Consider the following 11,013-nt stretch of genomic DNA (forward strand, 5'->3'; position numbering starts at 1 on the left):
AATGTCTTACAGAAGAAATTTGACTTCCGTAGACAAACTCTTGAGTTCAAACGAGTAAGAACATCGGTTGATAGTTTTATTCATTTATTTTTAATTTTCAATTATTAATTTATATAGCATTATAATGATATCGGATTTTGATTTTAAAAATCATCATGTCTTGTTGTTATATTAAAATGACTTTAAAAATCCATTTACGCTATTCTACGAAGCAAAATGTTCATAGACCCCAATGTTTATGAGGGGGGGGGGGGGGGTATATGATTATCTCTTAACTGACGCACAGGCGCCTGTCACATATCTGGACCTTGGTGAAATACAAGCATCATGCAAACCTTCTACTACTCAGATTGTCGTAGATTTAGTAGCTTATTTGTAATCTATATTGTAGAATTACCAGTCATCACATGTTGGAAGTTGCTGATTAAGCCGATTTCCTATATACGTTAACAATTTCCCTGACGTTAAGAATATATGTTGATCCATTTTCTAAGATGGTGCATACACATATATTACCGTATTTAACTATACGGTCATTTTGGACACAGGGACTTGGCACGAATTCCAACCAACTATGTATGTGACATGTATTATAGTACATAGTGTATTGACTTTTGGTTGGAAAGTCTTACCACGTCCCTGTCATTTCGGATACAAATTATAACTGGATCCCTTTAACGACGTACCATGTTTATGAGTGGAGAAGCCCGGAGTACTCAGAGAAAATTCCCAGCAACCAGTACTGGCAATAAATTTAACGTACGTATACCTCAAGTGATTCGAACTCGCGAACGAGAGGCGGTTGGAGAGATTGTGAACTTGACAACCGCGGAAGACCACAGATCTTAGGTTTATAACTTTTAAATTCCATCTGTATTTATTCAAATATAAAACAGCATCTATGATTTTATAATTGAAATAATACTTTTATCTATTTTCAAAACTGAATTTATAGCCATTTTCGGTACCAGATAACGACATCATATACATGTATGCAGGCACATGCACAGTAGAGCACTTTTTAAATTGTGAAGAAAATTACATCTCCATAAAAGGGTTACTGAGATCCTTGAAAACATTACTGGCAAAAAGTGTAAATTGGTGATTAAAGGGGACTGTGTTGAAAAATAATGCAATATATCAACAGAACTCAAATCTTTAATGAGACTTATTCTAATTAACCAATTAGCCTCTATTGATAGAGTCGACTCAATATTATAGGATCTACCTACATGCTCATCGTACAGGACTAAAATGCACATTTGCCGCAATGCGCAGTGTAACGCGAGGCATATTAGGACGATAGCGGAAACATAAGACGACCCGCGTTATTAAAATAAGCATTTCAATTATCTAAATTAAATGAACAATTTATATGTGCATTTTTTTTTATATGAGACACATATGTATAAATCATTTTGCATATATTTTAAAGTAAATGTTTAACATGCTTTAGTGGCAATTGATATTTTAGTTTATGATTCGAAAATGAATTTTTTCGGCAGAGCGAAACTAAAAAAAAATAGTCACGAATAAGGCGTACATATTCCAATGGTTGAAACAACGATAACAAAATGTTAGTCATACACGGCAAAATGATTTATTTCTGTCAATTACCAAATTTAACAAAAAAAGATTTTTGAAACACATACGATTTCACTTGACTATTCGGGTGTATGAAGGGGGATAACTCTGAAAACCTTGGCTCGGTTGTGTAGTACACACCTCCAGAATCAACCAATCATAATCGCCGTTACAAAAATATCGTCGTAACACATGGATTGAACCTTTGGCATGACTGCCAGGTAGGCAACATTGACAGGTGAACCGGCGAGATCATTCCTAATTACAGGTACACCTCACTCACCTGGGAAATTGACAACAACGTAATATAAGTAATTATAAGGTGAGCTGTCCGCACGATACATACATCTTAGCTTGAGGAAAACTGGCCATAAAAGTTAATTTACATATGACAGTACAACTTTTCACATTTTGATACAGCAATTGTCACGCACTATGTCATATATATATACATTAATGTACACCTGATGTTATTGTCATGCACATTGTTCTGTTACTAAATCGAAAGTAAATTTTCAAATTCAACATGCATTAAAGTGCTATGTCAACATGTACTGTATACAATGTAAATGCATTATATGTATGTTCTGTGAGTCGGACATGTATGTACAGTGTAACTAGCATCATTTTTGTCTGTTCTTTGTAGAGGCCAAGACATGTATATTGAAGTCATATAATCCACCACTGGCACATGTCAGAAACTCCAAATGTGACAATATAGATTTAACCGCACAAGTCTAGTGTTTTTCTTATGTAGGTCAAGGGTCAAAGTATAGGTTACAGTGACCTAATTTTGGTACAGGACACTGCTCATCCATGAATACATGTGACCCATGAAATGTATGTGTATACATCATCTACATATCAGCAGTACTGTATAAAATTCCATTAACAATTTTAGAAGTCTCAAGGAAAATATAAAAGCTTTGATGTAGGTCAAAGGTCGAAATGTAGGTCAGATTTAAGTTTTGAAATGGGATACACAACTATGCCTACATGTTCCAATGTAATGTAAGGAGACTAGCCTGATTAAGCCTTATATTGATTAATGTCAAAGGTCATATTGCAGGTCACAGTGACCTAATTTTTGTGTGAAACATACAGATCCTCTCAGGTATGTCTATAACTCCAATATTTAAGACTGCGTGAACAAAACAAACTATAAATGGATGAGCAGTTTGACTTAATTTTCTTGTTTTACATCATATATGTACAGCCAATGTCATTTAAGGATATGCAAGGAGGTGGAGAAAAGCTGGAATGCCCAGAGAAAAACCACCAACCTACTGGTGACTATCTTGTATGGCTTTTTGAACTAATGTAACATAGGTGGAGAGCTACGTAGTGATAATATGCTGGAACACCTTAACTACTTGGCCACCACAGCTCCGTATGTTGATGTATAGACAAAAAACATACACAGTACTCTGATCTCTCAAAGTTATACTTCCCTTCATTTCATCCATGAGACGGAGTAAAAGGAAGGGAAGTAACTCTAATACTTCTAGTTGAAGGACAGACTAAATGCAAAAATTAAGTTCCTCCTCACTCCACTGTTACTGAGGAATATTGCAATAAATAACTTGTTCACCCCTGAAATTTGATAATGGACTGGTCTAGTCTTTAATTTAGAAGAGTCTAAATGTGTCTCCAGGGGTGAATGAGTTAATTAGTAAAGATTAAATGTACATGAAGTTGACCATGTTCTCATTCTGTTTGTATTTTTTTAAGTTCTGAAACGTTTAGTACTTCTTCAACGTCATTGACAATTATTTCAGCAGAATTTCCAGTTGACCGAAAAACAAAATGGCAGACTCTGGAGATGGCAGCCCTGACCTTGTCATAAGGACACCCTGTATACACAGTATACCCATGTCCAAGGGACGCTACTCTGTTTATCTTAAACTTGAGAACCTTCAGATACCAGGATCTTTCAAACAGAGGGGAATCAGCCATTTCTGTAAAAAGGTAATAAAATACCATATTCCATAATTTTACCCAATAAGGGTCCTTTTCCTATTTGAGTACTGCCTCCAATTGGAGGCCAATAAGTTCACTAAGTAATGGTTTAATTTCAATATTTATTGAATTCACACTGAAAATATGAATACTATAATGTTGTTTTGTTTTATTCTTTTTCATATTCATTTTTGCTTTACTTTGTGCAGTAAACCTGTCTGGTCTGAATTGGTCCCGTTAACACCAAAATCAGAAAAATGTTTTTTAACACACAATTAAGATCCTATAAATGTAAAATTGTCATTTTCACGATTTTCTCTGTGATACAGGCAGTAAAGAATGGCGCCACCCGATTCGTTTGTGCCTCCGGAGGAAATGCAGGACTGGCCGTGGCATACTCTGCCCATTGTCTTAATGTACCAGCAACCATAGTACTACCAACAACAACTCCGGACTTAGTCGCTGATAAAGTCAGAGACATGGTAACCATTGTTTACAATTTCTGTTGTCATGGAAACTACCGCCATCATGTTTAATTGTTATAGAATGTTTTGTTATGAAATTGTTTTTTATGGTTTAGGAAATTATCGTTTTTTGGTTGATTGGAAGACAAGATGGACAACATATGTGACCATCTTGGATTTGTGGCCTTCTTGGATTTTGACACTTCGAGGAAAAAACAGAAAAGCAGAAAAAGGCCCCTATTTCCTTTGACCTAGATAGATAATACAGGAGTTTCGAGATCCCAAAACAATATGGGTAAAGTATTATTTCCCATCGATAAGTCCCGCCTTCCTATGATTTTGACGTCACGAAACTCACATCAAATAATGACGTCATAATCACCGGATGGTGGGACTAATCGATGGTAAATTATACTTTACCCACCCCATTTTGGGATCTCGAGACCCCCCTTCTATGGTGGCACTAAGATCCCTCGGAGGTGGCAAAGAAAATTTGGTCATTGTATTGAAGAGATAAAAATAAGAATAAAAAAAAATCACAAGTCATTCAATGCAGCTTAAGGGTAACTTATCTATAGCAGGGGTGTGGCCATTTCTGATGGATTTCAGTTTTCTATTTTCTTTTTTTTCCACTTCAGGGGGCGATTGTGGAAGTATATGGGAGTGTATGGAATGAAAGTAATGAATATGCCCAGAAACTGGCTACAGACCCTGGTAAGTAAGAGTTACCTCCCCTTGATAAATATTTATGAATTTAACTGGAGATAACTTCTTGTCAAGAGTATAATGCTAGCTGGCATACTGGTACATTTGGAGAAAATGAAACTAAATAATGAATCCAGTAATAAGGTCAGAATGATAAGAAGCAATACATTAAAAATTTAACATGCATCTATGAAGGCATTTACATAACAATTACATTTTTCACTATTCAGAAAACAAATATATTTCCATTTTTTTTCATTTTGTCATCATGATACTGCTTCAAATGAAGGAGTTTCTTTTTTTTATTCAGTGGTTTGGATTTAAAACATATTTCATTAATTTACAGGCTGTGTGTATGTACACCCGTTTGACCATCCAGATGTTTGGTGAGAATCCTGATTCCCTTACAAAAGTGCAAGTAGAAATAAAATCAACCATATCTTGGCTCATTCTTTGCTCATTAAACATTAATTCACAGTAAACATACCGTATTTCCTATGAGACACATTATCACGTCGTGATTCACATGTGAAAGACTGGCAAGTTCATGTCATATGGAATACAATACCAATGTTGTAAGCTTCAAAAAATTGCAAAAGTTTTTAACATTCAATTTAAATGGTTAAGTCCATTGAATGGGAGGAAATTTACATAACTTCAACTCCTTCTCGAGACAAGGGAAAGAGTGCTTATAGGGGGAGGGGTGCTTTTTAGGGGGAGGGGTGCTTTTAGGGGGAGAGGTGCTAATACACTACCAGCAAGGACTGATAACTCTTAAAATGCAAATACAGCGTATGGAGGTAGGGACATTCATTTCTTAGAGATTTCTATTTTTAATTTCAGGGAAGGACACAGCCCAATGATAACGGAAGCCAAAGAGCAGATGCCTTGCTGTCCTGATGTCGTGGTGACGTCGGTCGTCGGGGGCGGTGGACTGTTAACAGGAGTCGTACAGGGCATGTGGAGTGCAGGCTGGAAGGACATACCTGTGATTGCCATGGAAACCGAGGGGGCTGAAAGCTACAAAAAGGCGGTAGAAGCAGGAAAGCTAGTAACTTTACCTGCAATTACCAGGTACCTTCATACTAACTTTACATCTGAGGTGATTTGGTCTTCTTTGAAGATCTTTCTATTTGAAGTTTGTTTATAAAAGAAGATACATATTCTAGCTCTCTTGGCAACTTCTTCCTATTTGAAGGAAATTTATGTGAGAATATGTTTAAGTATTTTTTACTACTATTTTCAGTGTTGCTAAAAGTCTAGGATCGTTAACTGTATGTGCTGCATCCCTTGAAAAATCCACACAACATAAAATCTACCCGGCGTTAGTTACAGATGAACAGGCTGTTGGTGCATGTATTAAATTCTCAGGTGAGTAGAGAAGTGGTCAAATTCAGGCAAGGTATACAGTCAAAAGCTTTATCTCTGGGTCACATATACCAAACAGTTTAGGTGTCTGACATTCTACCACTAGCCTTCCACCCCTGGTTTACAGTGGCTGAGTGGTTAAGTTGTCTGACATTCCACCACTAGCTGTCTACCCCTGGTTCACAGTGGCTGAGTGGTTAAGGTGTCTGACATTCTACCAATAAACCTCCACCTCTGGGTCACAATTGCTGATTGGTTAAGGTGTCTGACATTCTACCACTAGCCGTCCACCCCTGGTTCACAGTGGCTGTGTGGTTAAGGTGTCTGACATTCTACCACTAGCCTTCCACCCCTGGTTTACAGTGGCTGAGTGGTTAAGTTGTCTGACATTCCACCACTAGTTGTCTACCCCTGGTTCACAGTGGCTGAGTGGTTAAGGTGTCTGACATTCTACCACTAGTCCTCCACCTGTTGGTCTTAGTGGCTGGAGTGTCTAAGGTAACAGATATTCTATGACTTGCCCCCCACCTCACAATATCAGAGATTTATAGAATTTTGATTGTCTATTTCATATCTGAGATATTGATATAATCTTTCAAGATTTAAATGATATTGATTTTTGCATTCTGAGGAAATGCATTACAGTTATTTTAATAGCAGTAAAATCTCATTTGCTCTTGAATTATTCATCTGAAGTCCTATTTCATTTGTGATCTTCTCAGAAGATCCAGAATAAGAAGGGCTACAAATTGAGGAATTGACAAAGGTCTTGTAGAAATAGAAGAGGGCATATAAAGTTAGGCTCGGGATATCCGTAAACATGTTGATGAGTGATAAATGATAAACAATTTATGATTTTAGAGGACCACAGGATGTTGGTGGAGCCCGCATGTGGTGCCAGTCTAGCGGCGGTGTACAGTGATGTCATTCCCCGCCTACAGAAGGAGGGTAAACTCGGCAACGTAGACTCGATCCTCGTTATAGTATGTGGTGGGAGTGCCGTCACCATTGATAAACTCCAAGAACGATACGGACTACAATCATAGTGTGATCATAGTGTGAAAAACTTTTAGCACTATTGAATGTTATATACATTTCTTCCTATATACATGTATATTTTTAATTGTTTGATTTTAAAATATCTTTACCATTTATCGTAACAATAGAATTGAATATACAGTTTTAGTCCCTCTAGACTATATATGACCAATCTTGTACACGACCACTCCTTTCAAATGACTGATTTTTTAGGCATGGACGTTATTCAACCGTAAACTATCTCCTGTCAACGACCACCCTTCATAAACAATAAAAATAAAATTTCATGAAATGTACATAAGAGAAAATTTCACTAATGACGCCAAGGTCACTTGATCACAAAAATTTCCCCCGCAAAAATATTTTGTGATTATACGAACTGTGTATGAAGAAATATCAATCATGAAAATAACTCCACCATGAAAGTTTAATGCTTGTAATTGGCACTCACAAAGATATCCACTTTTATATTACATGTAACTGTTTCTATGTACAAGTATATTGTTTGATTTCACGAACATAATCATCTTTATTGTTAATTTTAACAACAAGGATACTGTGTAGTAGCTAGTTTTTATTTCTGGGGATCAAATTTCGATATATTCAACTAGTCAAGTTCATTTCCATAAATATATTAAATACTCGCAAATCAATTAAAAGAATGAAAAGTACAATAATCTATTTAGATGATTAATTTTAGAAATTAAAAAAACAGATGAATATATCTCCCTGGGTGTAAGTATGAAAAGTAACTTGTGAAATTGTCTTCCCACAAAGTTGAATAAGTATACAGTATGTCCATATAATGTATCACAGCTAAGTAACAAACGCTGCTTGAAAAATATTGATACAACAACCATTCACTTTGTTCCAAGACCGATGAAGATTGTGTTATGTAATTTGATTGTAATTTAATTTTGTATTCGATATATTTTGATGTTTCGTTTGGAATTTGTTTTGAGAATTATTACAATGTTTGTATCATCACACAGTGTATTATTTATAATTTTGCTTGTTGTATTTACTGGATGGAAGAATGAAGAAGGCTGGAGTCATGGATAGAAGTTACAATGTACTACTGCCATGACATTTGTGTGTGTGCGTGTTCGCAGATAACCAATTATGCTGTCAAGCATTTTTGTGTTAATAGACATTAACTGCAGGATAAAATTAATCCCGCCCTATATCTGGTTGTATGTAGACAATTTCTGTGATGAATCACTAATATCAGTCCCAGATAATATCATTTGTGTTAAATTATCGCTAATTCAAATAGTTTAATATAAGGTATGAATTAATGTAACAAAATTCAATGATGTATTTTAATATATTTTAAAACTACCTCTTTAACTCGACCTGCAGGAGACCAGTTAAAAGTTGAAGGAATACGGAATATATTTGAGTGATTCGCAGTGGCATGGTCTTCCAGTCAAAAACTATAATCTCGATCGAATTATGATTGGTTTGTTTAGTATGTCCTATTAATAGCCAGGGTCATGTAAGGACGTGCCAGGCTTGATTATGGAGGAAAACCGGAGTACCCGGAGTAAAACCACCGACCAGTGATCAATACCTGGCAACTGTCCCACATGGGATTCAACACTAGACATTATTTGTCTATGATATTTGATAGTAATATACACATACTGTTTAAGTGAATTATGTATTACTACATGTATGTATACACACATCACGTTTCTATCTGAATTGTACTTTTCACCAAATGATGACAATGTACATTTAATTTTTAAATAATTTTAAACTTATTGTAAACTCTGCTTATAAATTACATTATTGATATTGATTTTATTTCAACTTGTGTTTCTATTTTATATTAACATATCCGGTGTTAAAAATACCGAAAAAGAAAGTATCCTAAATAAATGATTTATAAAATATTTTGTTTCTTTTTAGCTTACCTGGTTTTACTGTGACGTCTGTCAATAATCAGGAATCATGACCGCTGGTCAGAATTTAACCCAATTTGACTACACAATTGATTTCTAACCAACAGTATATATTTAAACATTATAAACTAAAATGTATATGTTTTGTAGGTTAGAAATTCGTGCCAGGTCCCAGAGAATTTGACTGGTAGCTAGAATCCTTGTGAGGTATGAAATTGTAACAAGGGCCCAATGGGCCCGAATCGCTCAACTGCTATCTGGTAATCATGCATGGTTCATAATAGGAGAGTGAAAAAGAATTTATATCATGGCCAAGCACGTTAGAGGCCCCTTTGCCTTTTGGTTATTAAGAAGAAGTCGTTTAAAGATTTTAGCCTATTTGACTCCTGTGACTTGAATAAAAGTCAAGGTCATTCATTTGAACAAACTTTGTAGCCCTTGATCCCAGCATGTCACAGGCCCAATATCAGGTCTCTAGGCCTCTTGGTTATTAAGAAGTCATTCAAATATTTTAGCCTATTTGACCCCAGTGACATTGAACGCAAGTCAAGGTCATTCATTTGAACAAACTTTGTAGACCTTCATTCCAACATGCCATATGCCCAATATCAGGTCAGTTGTTTTAAAATTGAAGCCTATTTAACCCCTGTGACCTTGAATCAAGGTCAAAGTCATTCATTTGAACAAACTTTGTAGCCCTTCATCCCAGCATGCCACAGGCCTAATATCGGGTCCCTAGGCCTCTTGGTTATGAAGCAGAAATCTTATCAAAATATTTCAGCCTAGTTGACCCCTGTGACCTTGAATGAAGGTCAAGGTCATTCATTTGTACAAACTTAGTAGCTCTTCATCCCAGCATGTCACAGGCCCAATTTCAGGTCTCTAGGACTTTTTTATCAAGAAGAAGTCTGTTTAAGACCTATTTGACTCCTGTGACCTTGAATGAAGGTCAAGGTCATTCATTTGAACAAACTTTGTTGCCCTTTATCCCAGCATGTCACATGCCAAATTTCAGGACTCTAGGTCTCCAGGTTTTTGTTTAAATGGAAAAGTTGACGCCGGATGGCTCACATTATTGAGCATCCACACAACTGTAAACCTGATTATTTTAGCGGTACTTTTATTTTAGAGCTGTCTTTAAAGCACTTATTCATGTACAATGCTGTAAAATGGTATTTCTGGTATGAAACCACCGAATTGCATTAAATTATATCCACACTAATTAATACTAATTTATAGTATTTTTTTTTTGTGCATTAGCACTAAAATAAGTATGTTTACAGCATTTGGATTTGACTTTGAGCATCATGATATTAAACCTTGAGCACCATATTGTGTATTTGACCTTGAGCACCATGATACTTGGATTTGACCTTCAGCATCATATTTGGATTTAATCTAGAGCATAATGGTATTTAACCTTGAGCACCATATTTGTATTTGATCTTGAGCATCATGATATTTGGATTTGACCTTGATCACCATATTTGGAGTTGACCTTGAGCACCATATTTGTGTTTGACCTTGAGCACCATATTTGTATTTGACCTTCAGCTTCATATTTGGATTTGACCTTGATCACCATATTTGGAGTTGACCTTGAGTTTCATATTTAGATTTAACCTTGACACCATTTTATTTGGATTTGGCTTTGAGCATCACAATATTTGGAGTTGACCTTAAGCACCATGATACATGTATCTTGATTTGACCTTGAGCACCATATTTAGATTTGACCTCGAGTACCATATTATTTTGATATTTGTATTTAATATGAAATTGATATTTTGACTTTCACCACACACATCACCAATATTTGGATTTTGAGGAAAAAACTTTCAAGAACATTTAGCTTTTTAAATTAATATACATTTGATCTTACTTTAATATCAATATTTCATCTTTACATTTAACACATCATTTGTATATAATTTTCATGAGTTAATGACCCTGAACACAACATTGATAAAGTGTTGACGAGACCTTCA

The 11,013-nt window shown here is 35.6% G+C and overlaps 1 protein-coding gene across 3 annotated transcripts; it reads left to right on the top strand.

Annotated features, from left to right (window-relative positions):
* Positions 1–1,756: 1,756 nt before the first annotated feature.
* LOC138331317 (L-serine dehydratase/L-threonine deaminase-like) lies at positions 1,757–9,018 on the top strand. Of its 3 annotated transcripts, none has more exons than XM_069278848.1 (8): positions 1,757–1,852; positions 3,363–3,552; positions 3,873–4,025; positions 4,646–4,721; positions 5,059–5,098; positions 5,556–5,786; positions 5,959–6,083; positions 6,942–9,018. In XM_069278848.1, exons 2-8 carry the CDS (start codon positions 3,391–3,393, stop codon positions 7,124–7,126), a joined length of 972 nt encoding a protein of 323 aa, XP_069134949.1. In that variant the 5' UTR covers positions 1,757–1,852; positions 3,363–3,390; the 3' UTR covers positions 7,127–9,018. The 3 variants fall into 3 exon arrangements, with proteins under 3 accessions (XP_069134949.1, XP_069134948.1, XP_069134946.1); XM_069278847.1 differs by having other exon boundaries at positions 1,763–1,906; XM_069278845.1 differs by having other exon boundaries at positions 1,763–1,906; positions 3,366–3,552.
* Positions 9,019–11,013: the final 1,995 nt, after the last annotated feature.

Source organism: Argopecten irradians, chromosome 9 (genome assembly GCF_041381155.1).
Source record: "Argopecten irradians isolate NY chromosome 9, Ai_NY, whole genome shotgun sequence".
Classification (NCBI taxonomy): domain Eukaryota; kingdom Metazoa; phylum Mollusca; class Bivalvia; order Pectinida; family Pectinidae; genus Argopecten; species Argopecten irradians.